The sequence below is a fragment of the Acomys minous genome, assembly GCF_964271855.1.
Source record: "Acomys minous genome assembly, chromosome: 6".
NCBI classification, from domain to species: domain Eukaryota; kingdom Metazoa; phylum Chordata; class Mammalia; order Rodentia; family Muridae; genus Acomys; species Acomys minous.
In genome coordinates, this window is record NC_140487.1 from 65364982 (window position 1) to 65390569 (window position 25588).

At 41.1% G+C, this 25588-nt stretch overlaps 2 protein-coding genes across 2 annotated transcripts in view; one reads left to right on the top strand and one right to left on the bottom strand.

Moving 5' to 3' along the window:
* Nucleotides 1-16261: 16261 nt before the first annotated feature.
* On the top strand, nucleotides 16262-17200 carry LOC311599009 (olfactory receptor-like protein OLF3; the record flags this gene model as incomplete). Its single annotated transcript, XM_084784708.1, has 1 exon — nucleotides 16262-17200. One exon carries the CDS (start codon nucleotides 16262-16264, stop codon nucleotides 17198-17200), a length of 939 nt encoding a protein of 312 aa, XP_084640834.1.
* A 4790-nt stretch (nucleotides 17201-21990) lies between these two features.
* Nucleotides 21991-25588, bottom strand: part of LOC311599170 (uncharacterized protein) — a 35221-nt gene continuing 31623 nt past the window's right edge. The window contains exon 5 of the mRNA XM_084784846.1: nucleotides 21991-22211. Coding sequence (XP_084640972.1) covers nucleotides 22127-22211 — 85 coding nt within the window. The 3' untranslated portion in view covers nucleotides 21991-22126. The remainder of the gene's footprint in view (nucleotides 22212-25588) is intronic.

Here is a 25588-nt window from a genome sequence, read left to right on the forward strand (position 1 = left end):
CAGTTCAGCTGGATGCCTGAAGAGACTCAGGAGATCCGGGAGCAATAGAAGCCTAGAGCCCAGAACAAGGAGCAACACCAGAGCCTCTGAGACAGTGAATCACAATAAGCCACCCCAAAAGACAATTTTAACTATATAGACAGACTTTTCCTGCATTAAAAATGGGAAATTCCATTTCAGATTCCTTAAGAACAAGCATAGGACTTGAGGGGATAAAAACATTACTTGAAAAAGCCATTGCAGTACTTATTGCAACTAAGACCACCAAAGTAAACCCCTCTCTAATGTTAATTACAATCTTTATATTTTTCCCCTCAAGAAAGGTTAAAAAAAATAACTGTACAACAAGAAAAGTTAGCTATGATAGTACAAAGGCTTAAGATACAAGAGACAGAGGAACTAAGAGAATAGAAAGTGTTTAATTGTGAACCTGCAGTAACTGATAAAATTGAGGATCAAGGCAGACAGCCTATTGATAATGGGTAAGAAGCCTGTCTCACTGGAGTGGAGCCCAGCTCACTGGCATGGAACTGGGAATGGAATGAGGGTGCCTAAATGTCTAGCTTCTGTGGGTTCATAAAAGTCTAATTGTCCCTTGATATACAGGAAGATGGAGTGAGATTATCTAAAAGACACTGGATGGTGGGGGAAACTACTCAATTAGATCAACCTGGACACTTTAAAGATGTTTTAACATCAGAATGGATCTCAGGCAACATGTTACATTGGGGAAAAGGTTTTGCCTATATTTCCACAGGTGATGAAAGGCTATCAGTTGCATCAAAATTGATAAATATATTATCCGAATAAGAGAGGCTTCCAAATGAAGGCACTAGTCAAGGAGGAGATGCAGAAAGACAGCAACACAGATGAAGCAGAAAACAGATCTCCCAGAATGGAGATAGAGTAATAATAAACCAGGTGAACAGGGGCAACCTTGATGCTGAAACAGACTTTTACTTAAGGACCAATGATCAGGACTGCAGTTATGGAGGATCATTGCATCAATGGCTGAGTGGATCTTTATAAGAACATTTATAGTGTTAAGTTTGTGGGGTTGATAATTATTTCTATTGTAAGTGATAAACTGTAAAAATTTTAGCTTAAACAGAAATGTAGACATTGTAGAAAAATTTTAATTGAGAGTTTGTCTATTCTGACAAGAGATCACATCCAAAGTCCTTCTAGGTCTGTGTGATCTGGCTGGAATACACCTTTAATCCAAGAAAGAGGAAGCAGTTTTACATGGACAGTATTAGAGAGACAGGCTGCAGAGAAAAAACAAGTTAGAAACAAGTGAAGGCAGGACAAGCCAGACAATAAAAAGGAGACAGAAGATTACAGCAGGATGCTGAGCTAGTTTGAGCCCAAGCAAAGCAATTCAGGGACCTAGAGATAAACCAGATTGAATAAGTCAGATAGGAGAGGAGTTTAGCCAGAATAACTGAACTGAATCAGCCAGCTTTGAACTTAGAATGTGATGACTGTTACCAAAGGAGAAATACAGAATGCTACCAGAAATGGTGAGCTTATTAAGCAGTAAGTCTCAAAAGTCTGAAAACGTCCTAGGCCTAGGTTAGATTGTAGGAAGGCTAGAAGCTTCCAGGACTAGGCCTAAGTTAGCAGACAGAGAAAATAATCCTCCAAGATAACACAACAGGTGAATAAAAGTTTCTTGTACAGACACTGACCAGAAGGCCAGGACCCAAATGCTAGATAGCCCAGAGACACAAGATAGAACTAAGCATAAATGGCAAAAAAAAAGTCAATGAAATGATTCTTAATGATATTCTATTATACTCATAGACAAGCAATAGAGCCCAATTATCATCAGAGAGGCTTCATCTAGCAACTGGTGGAAACAGACACAGAGACTCACAGCCAAATTTAAGGTAAAGCTTTGGGGAATCCCACAAAAGATGGGGAGGAAGAATTATAGGAGCCAGAGGGGTCAAGGACATCACAAGAAACCCCACAGAATCAACTAACCTGAACCCATAGGGGTCCACAGAGACTGAAGCGCTAAGTTGCCTGCAGCACATATATTACAGTTGTGTAGCTTGATCATCTTGTGTGAGAGTCATAACAGTGGAAGCAAGAGCTGTCTCTGGACTTGTTGCCTGCCTTTGGGTCCTTTCCCTGTACTGGGTTGCCTTGTCAAGCCTTAATAGAAGAGGATGTGGCTAGTCTTCCTGCAACTTGATATGGCATAGCTTGTTAATAACTATCAAGGCCAGAGTTTTTCTGAGGAGGAGTGGATGGAGTGATAGGGGTAGGGTGGGAGTGAGAAGACGGGAGGTGGGGGAGACATTGGGAAGAGAAGAGGGAGGAGAAACTGTGGTCAGGATGTAAAATAAAAAATTTTAAAAATCTTAATCGCATTTACATCTCTTTTGCCATACAAGACAATGACTCTACTTATACTGCTATCAGAATATGTGCACACAGGTGTGGATAACTGTCCAGTCAATCACAGACAAAACTAAGAAAAGTGTTTAGACCTAGGCCTAGGCTAGCCATATATAGAAGCAAAAAGTAAGCCCAGAAAGTGAAATACATCCAAGAGTCAAGAAACGGGATCTGAACCCTTTTTTCTGCTTCTTTTCATATGTTTATGATTTCATTTGCTTACTTGGAGCCATAAACAAAAAAAAAATGATCCCAACAGCAGACACGTACTTCTGCAAGCCACATGTACAGAATTTCAAACTGTCAGAGCATAAAGAAATCTCCACAGGCTGCTACTACAACTGCTTCCCTTCAGAGTGGAGAGAATGGAGAAGCAGGATGGTCAGGAAATAAATAAGACTTTAATATCAGAAATATCTCAGTGTTCATCTCAGCTAGTTCTTGACTGATCTGTACTTCCTCATAGGCTTGTAAATTTGACAGAATGATGTTTCCTCAGTATACTATGCTCATAACCATCCCTGTCTTTAGGGTTGAGCACACAAAAAGTTACTGGAAGTGAGAAGTGCCTTTCAAAATGTTTTACCCATGTTCTTTGAGAAAAATTCCTCACATGCCATAGTCTAAGTGGCTGATCTCACTGTGTTGTAGCTGCTTAGTCCTGCAATCTGGCCTGCCCTGGATGGATTCCTTCATTCCCTTGGCCCACTTCCATCCAGAGTCCCAGGCTGGTGCACATATGAATTAAGGGACTGGAACAGAACACCTGCCAAGCCAGGTCAAAGGCTAACATATAGCTGCACACTGACCTAGCAGCAGAATGTTTGTGGAGAAAGGAGGTAAAAGAAAGCTAAGAGCTCGTGGGGACAAAGCCTATAAAAGAATTCCCTTCATAGACCAGGAGAAGGGTAACCACTTAGACAAGGCTGTTCACTGGGGGGCAGGTATGATGAGGGGAATATAAGAGAGCAGATACCTCGATTCTCTATGAAAGATGGACAATAAATAGAAAGTGGGAGTTATGTGTATTGAATCAACACATTTTTGTCTTTCTGCATCCCAAGGTTCTGGGTCACTTATGTTAAAAATCCGCAACCTTGGGATAAACTAGGAGTACACAGCTTAGGGAAGCTGTGCACATCTGCAATCCCACAGTATTGTAAAGGTCGAAACAGGTGTATCTCCTGAGTTTCCTAGCCAGTCCACCTAGCCAAATCAGTGAGTTCCAGGACAAATAAGACCCTGGATTAAAAACCAACCTAGGTAGCCCTCAGCCAAAGAATGGGTAAAGAAACTGAGGTTCCATTTACTCAATGGAATGCTACTCAGCTATTATAAACAAGGAAATCTTGAAATTTGCAGGCAAATGGGTGGAACTAGAAATGATCATCCTGAGTGAAGTAACCCAGACCCAGAAAGACACTTATAGGTGGATATTAGCCCAATATAGATGTCCTCTGAGAGTCTCCACTCAGTGGGGGATTGGGAAAGATACTGGGACTCAAAGGTGGACTCTGGGCAGAGCACTGAGAGTTGTAGGGAAGAGTGGGGAGATGGAAGGTCTGGGGGGAGCAGTAGCTCCACAGCGAGACCATCGAGCTGGCAGATCTAGGCACAGGGGGTCCTGCACAAACTGATGCACCAGCCAAGGACAATGCATGCAGAGAACCTAGACGCCGTGTGCAGATGTAACCGATAGACAGCTGATTCTCCACGTGGAGGGGGAAGGGGGACTGGTGCTGAATCTCTGACATGCAGCCTGGTGCCCATGATTTGGTCGCTGCCCCTTGGCAAGAAGGCCTAGCAGGCACACAGAGGAAGGGGATGCAGGCTATCCTGATGAGACTTAATAGGCTGTCACCAAAGAGTTGGGGTAGGAGGGCGCCCCCATCAGAGGTCTAGGGGAAAGGAATAGCCAGAAGAGGGAGGGAAGGTGGGACTGGAAAGATAAGAGGAAGAGGGTAACAAGTGAGATGTAATGTGAATAAATTATAATAAATAAAATACACATTAAGAAAAACAAGATGGGTGGCTCAGCAGTTAACACCACTGGCTACTCTTCTAGAGGATCTGAGATTGATTGCTGGCACCCAGGTGGGATTTATAACCATATGTAACCCCAGTTCTAGGAGATCAAATGCCCTTTCTGGTCTGCAAGGGCACTATATGCATGTGGTGCACAGACATACAGGCAGGGATATGTACCATCCCCATATGCATAAAATAAAAATATATTATAAAAGTAATAAAAGTGGATGGCATCTGATGACAAGGTCTAAGGCTGACCCCTGTTCCTTACATGCAGGCATACATACACCTCCCCACAATCAGAGATATGAACACACACACATACAAACCAACACAAACACACACACAGGCACACACATATGTGTGTTTATACACAATAGTGACTAAGTTAATTAAATAAGAAAAAGAAAAGCAAGTGCAGTCAAGACTGTGTGTGCTGATAGGAATTCTAAGGGACTATCATGTGACGAGAAATAGTACAGTAAGAAAAGGCCCAAAGTGGAAGTGCTTTATTGATCATCTTGAATATTGAAAGAGGCCATGGCTTAGGAAGATCCAGATGTTCCAAAAGTGTTGAGGGCCAAGAAAGAAACAGCAGTAGAGGGGTTCCCAAGAAGTCCACCTGAGACCTTTCCCAACTTCCCTTTACAAAGTGATGTGCTCACACATGTATCCAGAAGGAAGTGCTTAAGGCAACTGGGAGTTCAACCAAAGACTTCTCAGATGAATCAGCTTGGAAGTCCTACAGCTGAGACCTGTTTGCGCTCCAGGATTAAATGTGTCAGAGTATCATGGGTGTATGTGCGCTTGAAGGAAATATCACATCAGGAAAAAAAAAAAAAGAAGTGAGACTGTGTAACAGAGGAACTACCACTAAGCCACGATAAAACCAAACCGAGGCAACAAATAGTCTGTACATCCCTTGACTACAGAGTTCAGCACACCGCCACAGCCTAATTCAAAGTATCTGAATCTCAGCAGAAAGCAGTGACTTCAATGCATGAAGATGAGTGTGGTTGCCTAGCTGTGGAGATGGGTACCAGGACCAGCATGAAACAAAGACTTTAGTATTCCATTCCAAAGTCCAAGAACTCAATGGTCTCAATTTTTATCCTAAATTTGGAAGTTGTGGTGGAAAAGGTAAAAATAAATATACCATTCTCGTACAGGACTGAACTTCAAATTGGTTGAACGTTTACCTAAAAGGATTATTTGAAGAAAAAAAGATGTGGTTTGTTCTGTAGGAACAGTTGGATTGCCCCTGCCCAGTCCCGTAGGTACCCTGTTTGCACAAGAGTCAGAATTTATCACAGATTCACCAGGAGAGTGAGTCTGTGATCATTACAGAAAATAAAAATGTACATTTCCAAAAAGCCTTGATATTTTAAACCCATCATCTTGTCATGTGAACAAGTTGATCTTGTAGTAAAGATTTCTATGGGCTCCATATTTATAATTATAATATGTTAAGAAAAGACCTTTTCAAAATGAGTTGTGTATCCAATGATAATATACAATAGTAAATTACCTACAATTTCAACAAAATAACTTAGAAAGCATGAAGTGCCAGTAGAATCATGGGCCAAGTTTTTCTTGTGACCATTGAATTATTTTCTCTAAGGTCATAGAGTTGCAATTGGTCATAGAGTTGCAATTCTAATTTCCTTTCTCTTGTTACGATAAGATCCTCTGACCAAAAGTGACTAGAGAAGAAAAGTTTTTTTCTGTCTTGTTTTTGTTTTTGTTTTTGTTTACTTTTTGAGACTTCCAGATCATAATCAGGACTCGAGTTCAAGCAGGAACCTGAAGTAAAAACCATGGAGAAATTCTGCTTGCTTTCTCACTCTTTGGCTCACTCAGACTCATGTTCAGCTAGTTTCCTTATACACCAGGAACACTTTCCCAGCAAACGATAGTGCATCAATTATCAGTTAAGGGAATCCCTCACAGAAGTGCCCGCAGACCAACCTGATAAAGACAAATACTCTATTGAAACTCTTTTTTCAGGTAACTCTACATTGTATCAAGTTGATCATTAATGCTAACTGGGACAGGCACAGACAGAAGACTAAAGTATGGAACACCATTTCAAACTTCAATATATAGAAACTGAAAGAGAAACATTTAAACTCTCTCCTTACAGAGTTACATTTGATAAGCTGAGTCCAGGGCTTTTGTGAACTACTTCAGTGTTGCTCAAGCACCATTCCTTCTCAAGTTTCCTCTTGAGTTTTATTGGAAAAGGATGGAGTAATGCGGTTTGGATATGGAAGGATGCCCCAGAATACTCCTGTTTTAACCAACCCAGGTGATGGCAATATTTTAGGAAGTTCTGGAAACTTTAGAAGATGGGATTCAGCTGGAAGAAGTGAGTCATTAGGTGTGGCCTCTTAAAGGCATCTCTTTTCTGACCACCCCTTCCTATCTATTATGAGGTAAATGATCTATGTGATAGAATCCAGCCAGGATATGCCTCCCCACCACAGTGACTATAGATGGAAACCTCAGAAATCATGAGGGGAAAAAGTAAATAGTATATAAAGAAAAGTTAATATTTCGCTTTTTTTTTTAATATATGAGGAAGATCTTAACTAAAAAGATTAGTAGTCAAGAACTGGGTTTAGCAGCTTAGTGTCAGTGAGATAAATTATTGATAATTTGCTATTACTCTAGTTTACAGAAACTTTGTGACAATGAGACATTAAAGAGAGAGAGAGAGGAAGGGAGGGGAAAGGAAGTGGGAGCCATGGGAGAATTCCAAAGCAATGAAGAGAAGAGCAGGCAAACAGCCAGCCTGGGCTACAGGAAATGCATTATGTCCAAGGAGTGGAAATTGAACATAAAATGTGCTTCTTGCCATTAATCACCTGCTGTGGATCAGGATAAAAAGAGAGAATTACACGTACCCTGTTATGCCTACAGGAACCCAAGATGGAGTGACTTTCGTGTCATAGTACAGAACCTGGAATATTGAGTGAAAAAGAACTACTACAATGTAAACACTAAAACATAGATTTCCACATCTGCAGGATTCTGTAGGTCTATCCAACCACTTAATTTCACATATGGAAAATTTGATATTATGTATCTTGACAAAGATACAGAGGCCTTTCTGCTAAAGCTAGAGTATGAGTATTTTGCTTGTTCTAGTCCACACTGCTTCTTAGCATAGAGCACAGATTTGCCTTTGTTGGCACAGATAGACCAAAACTTGTGATTACATCTATTTTGATGAGACACAGTTTTACTCATATCTTGCTTTATCCTGTAACGAACATCCATATCATGCAAAGGCAGTTAACTGTTGCTGAATGTTAAGAGAGAGTGCTGATTATTTCCAAATGTCACTAACTCAATGAGACACATCAATATCAATTTTAAAGCGCTCTCTCTCTCTCTCTCTCTCTCTCTCTCTCTCTCTGTGTGTGTGTGTGTGTGTGTGTGTGTGTGTGTATGTGCGCGCGCGCACGCGCGTGTGTGTTTTATACAGATGTGTGGAGATATATGGGCCAATGTATGTGTAGGCCTTATCTCCCTCTACCTTATGTCCTTGAGATGAGGTCTTTCAATATGCTGAGAACTAGGCTGGTGCGCAGAAAGCTCCAACAATCCTCCTGTCTGTGCCCCACTATAGCATTAGGATTACAGGCCTTTGTGTAGTATGCCCAGATTTTTGTGTGTGTGTTCTGTGGGTCCAAACTAAAGTCCTTACGTTTGAATAGCAAGCACCCTTGCCTGTTAAGCTATCTCCACAGTTCCAAAACTGTTTATTTTAATTTGTACTCATAATTGAAAAAATGTATGCGTTTATTGTGACAGTTTTTAAATAGTGATTAACAAAAGAAGATGAAAATCATTCTCTTATAAAATTATACTCTTAGAAGCCAGCAATAATGCACAAATACTTTGTGGCCTTCTGTCCAATTCTTTTTTGATGAATCATCCTTTTGTTAATATAATATCTTTTTACAGAACTTCATACAAGCACACAACGTAGTTTAGCCTACTCACCCACCCCTGACTTCTCCCTCAATTCTTTCCAGATTCACCACCATGGCTCATCCCCTCTCAACTTCATGTGCTCTTTTTCTTTTTTAATAACCCACCAAGCCCACTTTGTGTTGCACCTATACTCATAGCTAGGGGGCCATTTCCTGGAGCACAGTTGACCAACCAGGGATCACATGCTTAAAGAAAACTTGTTCTATCACTCCTAGAAACTATAGACCACCAATAACTCCTCAGCTAGGGACAGGGACTTGGGAGGCCATCCCCATTCCATGCTAGAATGTTTGTTAACTGGCTTGATCTTGTGTGGGTCTTGGTGATGCATTCAACTCTAGCACTTTTCCACTTCCCAATCTATTTTTCTACTCTAGTTATTTATCATTTGTCATCTTACTATTTGGAAAGAGAGAAAAGATGCAATTTCTTTTTTGAAAGCAAGGAAGCATTTTCATTAGATGATAGTAGAATGTAGTCTAGAAAATGATACCCAACAGCTCTTGTCTTTCAGTTCTGGTATGAATTACATCTCTCCATATTAAGTCTACTTCTGGAAGGTCCGCCTCTCAGACATTACTTTCCCTTCCTCTTCTTTCTTTTGGTTCCTTCCAGCTCTTTTTTTTTTAACCCTCTTCTCTCCCTCTTAACTTTTCGCCACTACTCTCTATGGAAAGTCTAATTTTTCCTTTTCCATAGACCTTAAAGTTGAGAAGCCTTCAAGTCTTCTAGTGTCTGATATTTAGCTAAAGAGCAAAAAGAACAAAGGTGAACTTTAGATTGTCCAAGAGGGGAACACATAAAGTCACATGACTGTCCCCTGGTCCATTGTCATTATAGTGATAAATCTTACTTGCAGATCAGGACATCTTTATCTGCCTGGCCACAGTCAATTAATATAAAGTTTGTTCAGTGGTACACCATAATATCTTCCCATATTTCCATTGAATTGTATATGTAAATGTTGATAATAAATCACATGACGGGCTTTTTTATTCTTCCAGAAGACCTGAACTAGGCTACCAGAACCCATATGAGGAATCTCATGACTGCCTACAGTCTAGGCATCTAGGTCTTCTGCTTGCAATGCCCTTGGTTGGTGCATCAGTTTGTTCAGGCCCCCTTGGGTCCGGACCTGCCAGCTTGATAGTCTCCTTGTGGAGCTCCTGAAATCCCCCACCCCCCACTGTCTTCCCATTCCCCCAAATCTTCCATACAATTCACAGCTCTTCACCCAGAGTCCAGCTGCATGTCCCAGTATCTGTCCCAATCCCCCACTGGGTGGAATCTCTCAGAGATCTATGTTGGGCTACCTCACTTAGGATAATCATTAAGTTAACTTTTAAAGTTAGCAAAAAAGTAATGAATTTTATTGTGGCATTCCCATACATGTGTGCCACTATATTCTGCTCTGATTGTCTCCCCCAAGGCTATCACCCAAGCCTCCTGTCCCCAAATGGATGTCCCTTAAGTTTTATGGCACATGTACTTGATTGCTCTCTGACTCTTTCTCCTCCATTAAGGTCTTTTCCTCTATTATTGTAATTCTCTTTCTAGTTTCATGACCTACATACAGACACATATAAGTGAATATATGTGCATGTACATGTGAATACACAGAAATGCATATAAGGAAACTTGCAGTTCTTGACTTTCTAAGTCTGGCTTATTTACCCTAGCATAGAGTTTTCCAATTTAATCCATGTTCCTGCAAATGCCATGATTTCATTTTTCTTTATGGCTGATTAAAATTCTACAATTTATATGTGCCTCTTTATCCTTTCATCTGTCAGTGGAGACCTAGGTTGGTTCCATATCTAAGCTATTGTAAACAGAGCATCAAAAAACATAGTTGTGCAAATATTACTGTCGCATTTTAAGTTAGATTCCTTCAAGGATACTACTTGTATACCTCAAGTAGGATAGAGTTGAGTGTCCTCATATCTATATTTTCAATTTTTTGAGGAAAATTCCACAGCAGTTTCCACAGTGGTTGTACATGTTTGCATCTCCAATGGTGGTGTATAGGGCTCTTCTTTCCCTAAAACATTTGCTAGAAATTTTTTGTTTGGTTGGTTGATTGGTTGGTTGGTTGGTTTTGTTTTTATGATAGCCATTCTGACTGGGGTGAGATGGAATGTCAAAGCAGTTTTAATCTTCATTCCCCTGATGACTAAGGATGCTCACCACTTTTCCAGGACTTGTAGACATTCAGATTTCTTCTTTGAAAACTGTTGATTCTGTTAATTAGCTCATGTATTGATTGGAAGAATTATTTTATTGATGTTTAATTTCTGTTGCTTCCTGAATACTCTATATCTCAGTGCCTAACTGATAAATGGTTGAAAAAGATTTGCTCGCATGCTGTATGCTGATCTTCTCCCTGCAGCCTGCTTCCTATACTGTACAGGAGCATCTTGATTTCTAGTGATCACATTTGTCAGTTCTTTGAGTAATTCCCTTACTACTAGAGTCCTTTTCAGATATTCCTTGCCTGTGCCTATATCTTGAGGCATTTTATTATGTTTCTCTCTAGCCATTTCAGATATTATATTAAATTTCAATTACTTTCAATCCCATGTAAGCAGGCCATGGGGAAAAATATCTCTGTGTCCTGACTCCTTTGAAAATACAGCAATGTGGGAAGGTAGCAAAAGATTCAAAAGTCAGGGGAGGTCTCCTTAGCCTAGGAACTAAGACAATTAAAAGTTCAGGTAAAATACTTTCAGTATGTTCGTTCCACAGGGAACTTAGAAGACAGGGATGGGATTGTTGAGAAGTAGCTAGGGGAAGAACAGATACTTTTTTAGGGTAAATAATTGCCCTCTAGGGATCCCTAAGCTCTGAAATGTTATCAACTCAGACTGGCAAAGTAAAATCTCCACACCCAAGAAGAGGAAACACGTTTCTCCGAGGGCTTCCTAAGAGGTGAGCCACCTGCCCAGCCAAAGTGAGTCTTGTGCATGAGGCTAGTACTCAATGATTCCTTACAGGGCAAGTTCAGAGTAGGTGATAAGAGTACGTCGCCAAATCCTTTAGAAAGCCAGCCTGGCTCTTTTAGCTTCTCCTGTGTTGTTCTCACTGATTGCAGTTAGAGAAGCCTTTTTAATTTCTCCAGTGACTTACTGATGAACCTCGTTGGTTTCAGGCCACTGAAGAATCCTTCTATGTCAGTTACCCACCAATTTACAGGTAAACAGAATGTTCTTTGTAGATAGACATTTACAGAGTGGAATGGTATACATCAAAAGCTACTGTCTAGTCCTTGACATATTTGTCCTATGCTGGAGTAAGAAGGAATGGAGAAGATACGGGGTTGCTATAAGATACAAGGGCAGATGTAGAACCTGCCATCTCTAAAAGGCAAAATGGTGAATAACGTCAGGACTTGGAAGGATAATTCCTATAAGATGAAGGAATGTTTAACTCTTGATCTGGTGGAAAATGTATTGCTACTGGAATTTTCACCCTGGATTTTTATCAAGATTGGACTTTGGAAGAAGGACTTGGAGAACTATAAGTACTTTGGCTTGATACAAGTTTTCTAATATCTAATTACATGGTCACATTCTTACTTCCTTGGTGTCTGGTTTTAACAACTGTAAGGGCCATTTATCTCCATCACCACAAAGAGTTGTATATTCAGTCTGAATAGTTCACTAGGAAGTACAGGGACCCTTAATACTGTCTTTCTAACCTATCATTTTATTATCTATGCATAGAACGCAGGAAGGACTAATATTTTACTTTCTCTTTCTTTGATGTTTCAAATTATAATGTGTGTGGCTTAATTTATCACAGATCTTTAGGACTACAAGGTATCTTAATGCTTACTAAATCTAAGGCCTTCACTCTGCAGGTGAGTAATGCATACTTCAGATAGGGTAGCTAACCAGATAGTGTGTAACTGGGATTTAATACAGGCTTACAAGCAGGTCTTATCATACTGTGACTTCAAACATATCTTCAAAGGGACAAAAATAGTAGTTGATTCTTGACTTGAAGTGTTTGTGCTGCTATAGAAAGTGTATCTACGGTTGCTGGCGTAGCCAGTGTGTCTTTAGTTACTGGGATGTCACTGAGCTTCCTATGTAGGAATATGACTTGATGACTCACTCTCTCTACGCTCCCTGCCAGAAGGAGCTTCCGGAGGGAGGGTCCTCTTTTCATAACACCTGGAGCTCTTGTTCCTACCGCTGACAAGGCCCTACCCCGTCCTCACCAAACACTTATGAAGTTGAGGGAAGTGGAACGAAGTTCTTCTCTAACTGTCCAAAAGAGCTCAGAACAAAGTCATCTATCAAGAAAAACAGTTTAATCATGGTCAAAAACCGACACCACGATGTTCCTAGAACAAAAAGATCATGAGTTCATGCTCCGTGCGAAGCATGGAGCTACACACTGTGTGGATGGACTCTAACTTAATTTCTGAACTATATTGCAGCAGGGAGCCTGTAATTATGTTTAGTCACTACAGTTTATTGCAGATCATTTTGATGACACTTTCTGTTAACTTTCTGACCTTAATAAGACTTGTTCCTACTGTCACTTGTCCTCATATTGGTGGACAGAATTAACCTCACTATTCTAGGCTTTTTGAGTATAAGGATCACCCCCCCTTAAGATTTTACTGAGTATTTTGATAAAACAAATTCATGTTCATTAGTTGAATATATTATAAATGATGGATATATATGCATCACCTGATATATATTCCAAAACTCTGAGGAAGGCATATCATCATCCATCCATTTCAAATGAGAAGTCTTCTGAAGTTATGGAGATCAATTGTTTTGCTCATGAACCAAGCAGACTGGAATTCGTATTTCCTAACTCCTCATTCAAAGCTCTGCCTGTTCTCCAAAACACAGCTCTACCGGGCAGGATATTTTCCTGAGTCTGCAATCCAAGATGCCCATAAGTCTCCTTCCCTGAACAATATCTGCCCAAGGACATTTCTGTCTCTCAGGCAGGCTGCCTTTATGTTGTTTGGTCCTTAGATGGATCTAAGACCAAGGCAGATCACTCGTCCCTATCCCTCGGATTCCCTGTGCCTAAAATAAGATGAAGGAAATTCTGACTCTGTGGTTCCTTTCATGTCCACACTTTTGACCATAGTTGGGAGGGAATCTGAACCATTCATATCAGTCTGAAAAGGAGAATTCTGTCTGTGGCAACAAGTGGCCTAGGAGTGGTAATAAGTTCAAACTGAGACATTCCCTCTGGCTGACTCCGAGGGCAAGTCCTGTGGACTGACAAGGGCTCCCTGGGCAGTGCTCAGAATCCCAATTAGCACCTCCCTAGATTCTGACACTCTTCCCTAACCTCCACCACTGACAAGCCAAAGCCACGGTTCATGGTATCTACAGAGATACCTTCTGGCCACTGGCATCTTCTTGATGAGTATGGAAATAAAATAAGAGAGGATAATGGAGTTACTTTGATCAAAGAATGTTATATATGTAAGTAAAACTGGAACAGAATAAATGAAGCATAAACTTGGGGTCAATGCTGGGGGAAGGCAGAGACCTGTTCTATCTGCACTCCCTTCTCCCAGTCCCACAGTTAGGGAGGGCTCCTGCCACTGTTAGCAGACAGTGCTATTAGGATGGAATTATGCTCCTCAGATCTCTCGTATTGGAAGCTGTGGCTCTGCTCTGCTTGTCGTCATCTTCATGCATTGCATCTTCCTCTGTTCTGCTACAGTGGCTTATACATACCGAAGTTATTGACCTCCACAGAACGCACCAAGGTCCAGTTTTTAAATTTTCATATTTTGTTTGGCGGAACCACTGGTGTTTTTGAATGCACACTTTATAGTGAAAGGAAGTATTTCACTCAGGTAAGTTGAAAAAAAATAAGTTGCATTTTCTTCCAAACTCTTTTTCCTCCCCCATCCATATTCCTACACAAACCTTTTCACCCCTTGTACACTTTCATATCACCTGTGCCCCGCCATCTCGCCCGCCCCCTTAAGGCATCCTCCCCCAGGGTCCCCTTTCTACACTCCTGGCTTTTACCGGTGGTTAAACACTAAAGATTCAAAGCTAGTAAGCACAAAAGAGAAACAACATGTGGCATGTGTCTTTAGGGGCTTGTGTGGCCTCACTCATTACATTTTCTAACTTCATCCATTTACCTGAAATTTTACAATTTTATGTTTCTTCACAGATAAATATAATTTCAATATATATTGAATATATATATATTTTCATTATCCATTCATGTTAGCCTGGTACACTTCCTCAACTTAAGTAACTAATTACTCAACCAAGGCTCATAAAGGCAAATCCTAGTTGAACACAGTGGGTCACATACACACAAGCAAAATACATGGGAGTAGGAGGCAGAGGGGCTTGAGAAGAAGAAATAATTTGATGGGCATGGAAACAGGATAAGAAATGATAGCAGGGGAGGATTTGGTTGCAGAGTGCTGTATATGTGAATGAAAATTTAAAAACAGTAAAAGAATAAATGACTTAGCAAGATAAATACTTGTGAGAAAGAAATATGCGTAAAGGTTGAAATTACAAACATATCTGATGCACTGACTTATACAAAGAAAGTCAGGCACCATAAAGTCAATGACCTAGCACAAACTCAGCTGAGAAAGGAGAATACACAGCAGTGGAAAAGCCAAGACCTTTCCAAGCCCAATCAATATGAGTGCTGTTCTCCAAAAGCCCTCAGCAGCTACTCCTTCATTACTTACTTAAAGAATGCACTGTATAGATTGCATACTATTAAAATATAAGGAATCATATCTCAAGATTAAAATTTAGTTAATCAACTTCGAACCTTGTATTTTTCCATAATACTTAGCACAAGTATATTTTAAGTATATTTATTTTTAATTTTAAAAATTAATCTCTATATCCATTAATTATAAGATCCAAGAGAGAAAGACCTATGCCTCTGTCTTTGTGTTCACAAATAGGTAGACTTCCTGGAAAAAGCAGCTCATTAACAGATGTCCATCTCAGGGACGTAAACCTCATCAACACAGACTCACAAAAGGAAGAATATGTGAGAGCATTGCATGCAAGGCCATGATCTAGACCTGCAAGAAGCATGAATAACAGTACAACTGGGATGAAGGAAATGATGCTAAAAATCAATAAGGCATCCTTATTCTTCCTGTACATTTAATGGGAAGACATGAGCACTGCTACCCTACATTGTAGAACACATATTCCTGCCCTGTTTACTTTCATTACTAAATTCTCAGTGTCCAGGCCCTTCCCCCCTTTTTTTCTCAGATTTTTATTTCCCCTTACCTCTGTGATACTATGTTCTTTTCCTCTTCCCCTTGTATGAATCCTCTTTCCTTCTACATTGATTGATCTTTTACAACTGTTATGGCACAAGGTGCTATCAGGGGTGTTAACCTTCAGAAACATATGCTGAATATGAGAAATCAGTTCTTCCTTCCTCCTTTTGTTATCTGCTTGCTTGTTTGAGACAGAAACTCATATGGTGCCTCCCGGCCTCAAACTCTCTTTGTAGCTCAGACTGTTGTTGAACTTTGATATTCTTGCCTTGAACTCCCACATGGGAGGGTTACAGGTAAGTGTCACTATGCCTGTCTGTAGGTTATTCCCACCAGCACCCTTTTTTTTTCTTTTTCCTTATTTTATCAGGGGAGTCATTTCAATGTCTTCATTATTTCCTCCCGTAACCACCTAGGATAAAGACCCAAGCTATGTTCCAGTGCTAGTTCCAATTCTAGCGTAGGACTTAGTACAAAATCTATAATGATATTTTTACTTGACTATTCTTGATTCTACTCCGTCTACTCCTGGCCAACTGGCCTAACTTCTCTATGAGAGAAAACGTGACCTGGGTGAGTGAGTTTATCCTCATGGGTCTCTCCAGTGACAAGCATGTCCAAGCTGGACTCTTCGTCCTCTTTGGGGCCACCTATCTGCTGACCCTGCTGGGCAATGGGCTCATTGTCCTCCTCATAGCACTGGACCCACGACTCCACCTGCCCATGTACTTCTTCCTCTGCCATCTGTCAGTGGTGGACATCTGCTACACCTCCAGTGGGGTCCCCCAGATGCTGGCACACTTCCTCATGGAGAAGAAGACCATCTCGTTTGCCCTATGTGGTACCCAGCTGTTCTTTGCTCTGACTCTTGGGGGAACTGAGTTCCTGCTGCTGGCTGCCATGGCCTATGACCGTTATGTGGCTGTCTGTGATCCGCTACGGTACACAGTGGTGATGAGCCCAAGGCTCTGCATGCTTCTAGCAAGCATCTCTTGGTTTGTGGGTGTGGTCAATTCTGCTGTGGAGACAGCAGTCACCATGCGCCTTCCCACCTGTGGACACAATGTGCTCAACCATGTGGCCTGTGAGACACTGGCTCTTGTCAGGCTGGCTTGTGTGGACATCACCCTCAACCAGGTGGTGATACTGGCCTCTAGTGTGGTGGTGCTGCTGGTGCCCTGCTGCCTGGTCTCTCTGTCCTATGCCCACATTGTGGCCGCCATCTTGAAGATCCGCTCCACTCAGGGACGCCGCAAAGCCTTTGAGACCTGTGCCTCCCACCTGACTGTGGTCTCCATGTCTTATGGGATGGCCCTCTTCACCTATATGCAGCCCCGTTCCACCGCCTCTGCCGAGCAGGACAAGGTGGTGGTCCTCTTCTATGCTGTGGTCACTCCCATGATGAATCCTCTCATCTATAGCCTGAGGAACAAGGATGTGAAGGCTGCCTTGAGTCGAGTTCTGTTGAAGAGCTTTGAAGCAAAGAACTAGGAGGCACATTTCAAAAGAAAAGGTGCCCTCCTGAAGACTGTGATCACGCTTAATGGGCAGGTCATATGTGTGGCACACAGCAATGCCTGTCACTGATGCCTGGCCATCACCAGGGTGTGAGCCATTCATATGACCTGCCCTTAAGTGTACTGTATATATGTGCAAGAGAATAGTTACCAAGACCTTAACCTACACAATGGTCCTTTGAGGTAATGCTCCTCCGGTTTTTATTGTGGCCCCTACTTTAATTCTAGGAAACAAATTACAGCGCCATTAAGATATAAATTCCATGCAGAAAGTTAAATGAAATATGTGCATTTTCTTAACAGAAAGGAAGAGAGAAAACAGAATGGCAGTGTGTATGAACCAGAAAGGAAGCTGGTTCAGACATCAGAGCAATGCACACAGTTTATTTTGTCAACACTCTAATTCTGGAATGACATCATCGCTAGTCCTCACAGAGATGGCTCTGTGAGTTAAGATATCTGCCATCAAGCCTGATGACCTGTGTTTGACCCACAAGATAAAAGAAAAGGCCTGACTCACAACTTATCCTCTGGCTTCCACAGACCACATTCTCACCTGCACCAACACGTGCGCACACACACACACACACACACATACACAAACAAATAAACGATGTGAGTCTACATTCTTCTTAAAATCTGTAAATACGTACCTAACTTTTCCTCAGTCTATGAGAAAAGAAAACTCTACCAAGTTTCAAACTTGTCTGTGACTGAGGAATTAAATAGGTCAGAAGTACAAAAGACGAGCTGAGAGTAGAAGTCAGGCAGTAAAACATATACAGGGCAAGCGTGAGAAGCTGAGATGGAGGCCCAGAACCAGCATCAAATGATGGGTGTGGTGCCTGAAGAGATGGCTCAGAAGTTAAAACCCCTTGCTGCTCTCACAGGGACCTTGTGTACCCACAAGGCAGCTAACAGCTGTCTCTAACTCCAGTTCCGAGGGATCTCACACCCTCTTCAGGAATCTGTGGGCACCAGGTACACACATGGTATACATACATACATACATACATACATACATACATACATACATACCTGCATGCATGCATACATACATACATACGCACATACAGGCAAAATGCCCATACACATAAAATAAAAGTAATATAAATAAACATTTTTTAAACATTTTTTTAATTGGTGTGGTAGAATACACTTGTATTCAGGAGTGTGCAGAAAGAGTAGGATTCTTGGTGCTTACTAGCCACACAGAATAGCCAAATGAGCTGCCTTTCTCTTTGTCCTCTGGCTTTCATACACTTGCACATGTCTTCACACACAGTGCATGTGAGAGTGAGAATGCAGGCACATGCAGACACACATGTGCACGTACACACACACACACACACACACACACACACATACACACACACACACGTGAACATATACACAGAGAGAAGCCATGATTCCTACTTCTCTGAGCATGTGCAAGTCCTGCAGGCATCACTCTCCTTCTGTCTCTTTCCAAACTGCAGAGAGCGCAAATGGCAGGTTAGCAAGTCACACAGTAAAGACCTCAGATAAATGTCTAACAATGGTGTCTAACCATACCTTCTTGTGCTGTGGAGGGCCTTCCTCCCAGCCCCAAGATGCCAGAATAATGATTCATGCTACTCAAAATGTTATTTACAAATACTTTGGCCATATTGCTTGGATTTTCTCTATCTCATAACTTAAAATACATTTTGCTAATCTAAATATTGCCACATGGATGGTTACTTCTGTCCAGGTACGATGCATCTGTCTTCTACATTTCTTGCTAATTGAGTCTCCTGCACCAGGCTCTGTCCCATAATCCTTTCTGCCTGCTGGATTTCTAACCTCCCATTTCCTGCCTAAGCTATATGCCATCAGATTTGTTGACAGGTGAAGCTTCCACACAGACATAAGATATGCCTCAACACTCCAGGTCAGGAATGCATTTAGAGCACACACTTGACCATAAGTCTACACAACACATAATCAGAGGTGAGCCAAGGTGTTAAACAAGGAAAGAACTCTGTTTCTGCATCAGAAACAACTTAACAAACACCAAAGGTGAGTGAGTTCCAATTACCCTAGAAGATAAAACAGTGACAGTCAGATCCTAACAAATGTTTAAAACAAAATTTTAAAAACCATAATCAAATACCACTTAACAAAGCATAACAGATCGCTTATCTATTTTTGCAACAAGACTAAAGAAACACTGCAGCACAATTTTAGAACAACTCAAACTTTTGCTCCATGCCTTTGGAACAGGTTGAGCAAAAGAGCAGGAGAAAACAGAGCAGATATTAAGTTTCTAGTGAAACTTTTTGTTTCTTTGGCATTCAGCATCCTCACAATGTCATACAATTTTATGTCTTCCCACCCTTAGCCCATTTTTATCACACCCACAACAAAACACCGTTCCAAGTGTTCTGTGCCACTCCGTCTCCCAGCTCCTGAAACCACTGCAGTGCCTTCCACCTATGGGCCTGTCAACTTTGAGTGTATCAAATAAATGCAATTCTAAAAGATGTGCCCTGTTGTGTCTGGATTTCTCACTTAGCAGAATTTATTTTGTGCTTTGTCCCTGTGGTAATATGAGTCATTTTACTTCTTTCTGGCTGAATGAGAAACAAACCCATGCTAGAAAAGACGGCTCGGCTGCTACAGGCTAAGACTCGCAACAAAAATGACAAAAATGAACCCATGTAATGTCAGCCATCAGATTCTTGACATAGGTCAAAAAAGACAGCTAGCCTCTTTAGCAAATGCTGCTGGGAAATTGTGGGACACGCGTAGAAAACTGAAACTATATTCTGATCACTTACCAACTGCAACGCCAATCCAAAATAGATCAGAAACCTTAATGTAAGACTCAAAATTTTGAGACACCATTGGTATCGTGTGAAGAATTAGGTCACGTGGTCTAGATAAAGCTCTCGCCCTGTTCTAACTTAGAACATAACACTGGTACCCACCAGCATTCCTACCCTCTAAGCCCCATCCAATTGCCTCTTTTTCTGAACAAAAGAAGTTGAAAGAGTTTTCTCAAGTTGTTTCCAGTTTTTTTTTTTTAAATGTCTCTATAATTCTCATTCGCCCTTATCAATGGAAAAAGTTTTAGTGACTACACTGGACACTGGGGAGCCACATTTGTGACTGACGCTTGCTGAAAAAGAATTATACTCTGGGGGAAGCCTTGAGCCCAGTTAACTTGGCAGCTGATAATCTGCGGAGCCTGTTTCTAGTCTTAACCAATGCTACAGAGGAAGAAGAGTGGTGTAAAGTAGAACCAACTGGGCTGGAGAGATGGCTCAGTGGTTAAGAGCGCCGCCTGCTCTTCCAGAGGTCCTGAGTTCAATCCCAGCAACCACATGGTGGCTCACAACCATCTGTAATGTGATCTAATACCCTCTTCTGCAGATAAAGCACTCATATGCAATAAATAAAATAAATAAGTCTTTTTTAAAAAAAAGAGTTGGGCATATCCCATAAAAAAAAAAAAAAGTAGAACCAACTTCTCCATCCTGTACCATTCACACCCACGCTGACCCCATCTTCTAACCCTGCATGCATTTATAATGTGTATGGGAGAGTATGCGTGCCATATATTGTTACACATATAAAAATAAATGTATAAATACAACCTGCTGAGCCTCTTCAGTGCTGCTTATATGCTTATGCATTTAAGGCTGACCACTTTTGATTGGACAATCTGTCAGATAGCCCATTTCTGGAAGAGACACGTTTTTTTCCTCTCCTGGAGCTCTTCATCTAGGGGTTGTAAGAGTGCCCCAATCCACACCAACATGTCACCTGATGTTGACATCGTATGCTTGCCAAAACAAGACCTGAAAATTGACACTGCCAATTGACATGTCAACGTGTAATGCAAATTTAACTACACTTTCTACCCTTTAAATACATTTTTTCTTAATTAAATTTCTTCATGGATAATTTAATGAATGTTCTAATGCATCCTAATTATTCTCAGCCTTCTCTTATTTTCTTCCGACCGCTGTTCAACCTCCTTTTCTCTAAAAATGCCATTCTCACAGTCATGTCTTCATGGTTTATTTTGTAGGGCCATCTGAGTAGTCATGAGTTTAGAACCATCCGTCAGAACCTGGTGACCTTTCCAAGGATGACTGAAGACAATGGCTATCCCTCACCCAGAATCTATCAGTAACCAACAGTTCAGCAGGTAGAAAAGGGGTTTCATTGGTCCTTCTCTCATCAATGAATGGCTTCTAGGCCCAATTTTGTTCAGGCCCAGTTCAGGCATCTGCAGCTGCTTTGAATTAATTATTGTAATGATTGTGTGGTGCCCAGATGTGTACTTTCTTAAGCCCTTTAAAAGCCACTCAGTTTTTCAAAGATAGTTTACTAGTGTTAGATATTAAAATAGCAAGTTAATTTCTTAATACTACTGTATCATTATATGAGGCCAAATGTAAGGATTTTTTTCCATCTCATTTGTATACATATTTGATAATATATATCTGTGTCTTTGTTTTGGACATTTATACATATTGATAATCAAAGAAGAAGAAAATACAAATTATGATCTTATTAGCCAGAGGTAATCAATAGATCCTTTCTGGACACCACTGCTTTTCTACATTTGAGTTTTTTAGTAGTTATCCAATTGTTTGGACATATTTTCTGCCATTTTCCCACCTATATTTTTCATATAGCTACATAACTGTCATCAAAATATATGAAAAAAGTAGATAAGATGCGTTTTTATAAGCAAAGAAGCATTTTAATTATACTCAGTCATATTTATTCTGGAAAGGATACATAATAGTTCTCTTATATCTTTTGTAAAGTTCCATCAGCTTACACAGGAGATGCCTTTTGGAGTCCAGATTCTCAGCATCTTTCTTCTTCCCTCTTCTCCCTCGTGATGTTGTTCAATCTTTTTTTATTTTTGCTTTCCCTCTTTCTCTTGGCTACAATTCTCAATTGTAATTTTCATAGTCCTTGAGGCCTTACAGTCCTCGGGGGCCCTAAGTAGAGGGGTGGAAGGAACAGAGATGAACTTCAGATTGTCTGAAAGGAAAGAAGTAAAACCACAGTATTCAGGTCTGCTGTCATTAAAATGATTACCATGCGTACCATGAAAGCATTGCCATTTTATACTGACCAATTACTATTGAAAGCTTTTCATGGATAGCACAATGTCTGTTTTATTTTTCTCACCTCACTAAAAATCCAGGCTCCATTTCCACACTGGATTTGGTAAATACTGGAAAGAAAAAAAAATCCATATCCATCTCTGCTTCTACTTCTCCTAGCAATACCAAAGAGATGGAAAGCTGCGGAAGGTGCCCAAACTTTGGAAGCTAAATGGTCACAAAAACAGAAAAATGAGATCAGACTAAGCAGAGAAAGCACAGCATATTGAACAGATGATATACAAGACCACCAAGGAGACCAAGAACAGCTTAGTGACTGTGAACTTGGGATTTGTCAATGGCTTTCCAGGCCATGGTTATGACAGTTCTACTGTGCTGCACACACTTCCCACACAATGGTCACCAACTGTTGTGTTGTAAGGAGGGAAAAAGGAGGCAGTGTTAATCATATTCCTCTAAAAGACATACAGGGATCTCAGATTTTGCTAATACTTTACTGCTCAATTATTTTTCTATTCGTCTCACCAGGTCAAGGGGGAAAAATCCTTTAGCCAGATTCCTGCCAAAAGTTTCCAAGTCTAAAAGGAACCATAGATAGTCTCATTAGCCTAGAAACTAGAAGGACAATTAAAAGTTGAGTTAAGACGCTTTCAAAATGTTGATCCCACAGGGACCTTTAGAAGGGAAGCGGGGTAACAGAATTGCAACTGAAGGAACGGTGTAAAAGAACACACCAAGAGGAAGTAATTGCCCTCTGGAGATTCCCAAGCTCTGAAAAGTTATCAGCTCAAACAAAGTAAAAACCCCATGCCTAAGAAGACAAAGGATAAGTTCCTCAAGGACTCCCTTCGAGATGAGCCACATGCCCCGGCCGAAATGAGTCCTTTACGTGAGGTACGTACTCTGCTTCGGTGATTCGCCCACAGGGAAAGTTCAGAGGAGGCAGTGAGATGATGGAATCCAAACCTTTGGGAGCATCCCCGGATGGCTTTTGTAACCTCTGGTGCATTGTTCTTTTTGGCAGCAGCCGGACATGTTTTAAATCATGGCTTAGATAACGTAAGTCACTCCACAGAGCCCTCCTTTGCACTCAGTCATCCGATAAGCAGTACATCTGCAATTCTCTAAATACCATAGATAAACACTCCTGGAAAGAAATATTGGAACCCAAAGGCTTTGAAATGTCTGTATTGTTGGAGTGAAAGGGGATGGACAAGGGATGGTGCTGGTAGATTATCCAAAGGATGATGTGGAACACATCATTTCCGAAAGGAAAGATAGTAGATATTCTCAACTGCCAAACGCCAAAAGCATAATTTTTAAGGAACTAAGGCAGGTTTAGTCCTGATCTGCTTCTTAAAAAGTAAGTGAACATCATACTCTAGGAATGATGAAAGATAAACTTTGGAAAGAGGCCTATGTATCAGAGGACAATGAGTGTTGCATTCTTGGCCCAACTGGTTTTCCGAGTTCTAATGATATGCCCCTTTATCCATTATTCCTTTGGTCTTTGGTCTTTAAGACAAGAAATTCCACTTATTGAACACTCCTCACTCCAAAAAAAAATGTGTAACGTAAATCCTATGACAAAAAAAAACTGTGACCCTTCTTTTAAAAATCATTTTTATTTATTTATGTGGGCATACACCTGAAAATGGCATGTGAATGGAAGTCAAAGGACAACTTGCAGGAGTTGGTTCTCTCCTGTCATATGGGTCACTTCCAGTTTTGAGAAGCAAACACTGCTTATTTCTTCACTTCTACTTTATAAAAGCAGACACAGTCAGGGACACAGCTAGGGCCTGACTTAGGTTACTGAGGGAATGTTGGGACTTCCTCTAATAAGGGCATAGTAGCACAACCTTTCCATCCTTTCTGTAAGTATAAGTTTCTGGAAACAGAGCACTCATCTGTTGACCCCTATCATCTCTGCTTCTGTCACTAGTGGGGTACACAGTATATGTTTATCAAATTCAGAAAGGTGAAATGAACTCTCTAATTATTTGAAGACACTCAGAACAGTGCCACCTATCCACAGAGTTGGTCCTCGTATAAAACCAACCTCAAACATTGCTAAAACAAATGGATGGGGAATTCATACAGCAACGCTGCTGATGCTACAAAGTCACAGATTCTGCCTTGGCTCCTGAGATGTCTTACAACAGGAGATTGCAATTAAGTTTAGTCCTTAGGAGTTATTGTAAATCAACTTGTGCCCCTCCCTCATCTTGTTAACTTTCTGATCTTTTATATACCCCACCATCACTTGTTCTCATGCTAGTGAATAAACCTGGCCTGCGTGATATGAACTTCCTGAGTGCAGGAACGATGACCAGAAAGGATTTACTGAGTACTTTCCAAAAATGCATTGTGTTCATTGGCTCATCTGACCTTACTTGAAATACTCTGCAGAAAGCTTTATTTGTTTATTGCTGATCACATGTTTTCAATGAAGAAAGTAGGGGTGTGGAGGTCAAGAAGATTGTAGTAGAGTAGTCTCCTCCCCCAAACAAGCAAGCTGGGACTCAGATCCTTTGACTGTACATTCAAAGCATCCCCTGTTCTATAAGGCAAAATACCACTCTGAACTCACAATTGATGGCGCTCAAGCATACTTCTTGTTGGACCATATCTGTCAACCACCACTTCTGTCTCTCACTAATAATCTATATAATACCTGGGATCATAAACACAGCTCCGGGTTGGTTTTCAGGTGGATTTGAGCCCTGGGCAGGGGGACATCAGCCTGTCCCTTGCATTCTTTGGGTTTAAAACAAGTGAGAGGAATAGTTCCTTCCATTTTGAGCAGTGTTGACTGCACTTTGAATGGAATCTGGATCCTTCATGCCAGTGTGAAGGTGAGGATTCTGTCTACAGCAACAAGTGACCTGGGAATGGTAACAAGTCCAAACTGGACCACTCCCTCTGTTGACTCAGCATACGGGCTCTGGACTGTCACAGTGCTCAATTCCAACTGGCACCTCTGTAAGCCTGACCCTATCCCCTAACCTTCACTTGGAATCCAAAGCCACTTCCTACCCTTCAGAGTTGCCACTGTGACCACTTTCTGTTCATTGCAGGATCAGAGGCAAAGGGAGGCCAGAACAGCTGGCACTGCCTAAGAGCACTCTCTTCTCCCACTCCAACAATTAGGCAAACTCTAACCACTGTTTCCAGCCAGGAGAAATGAGTGCAGAATTGTGCTTTTCAGAACTCTCATGTTTCATGTGGTGGCTTCACTCTAGCTG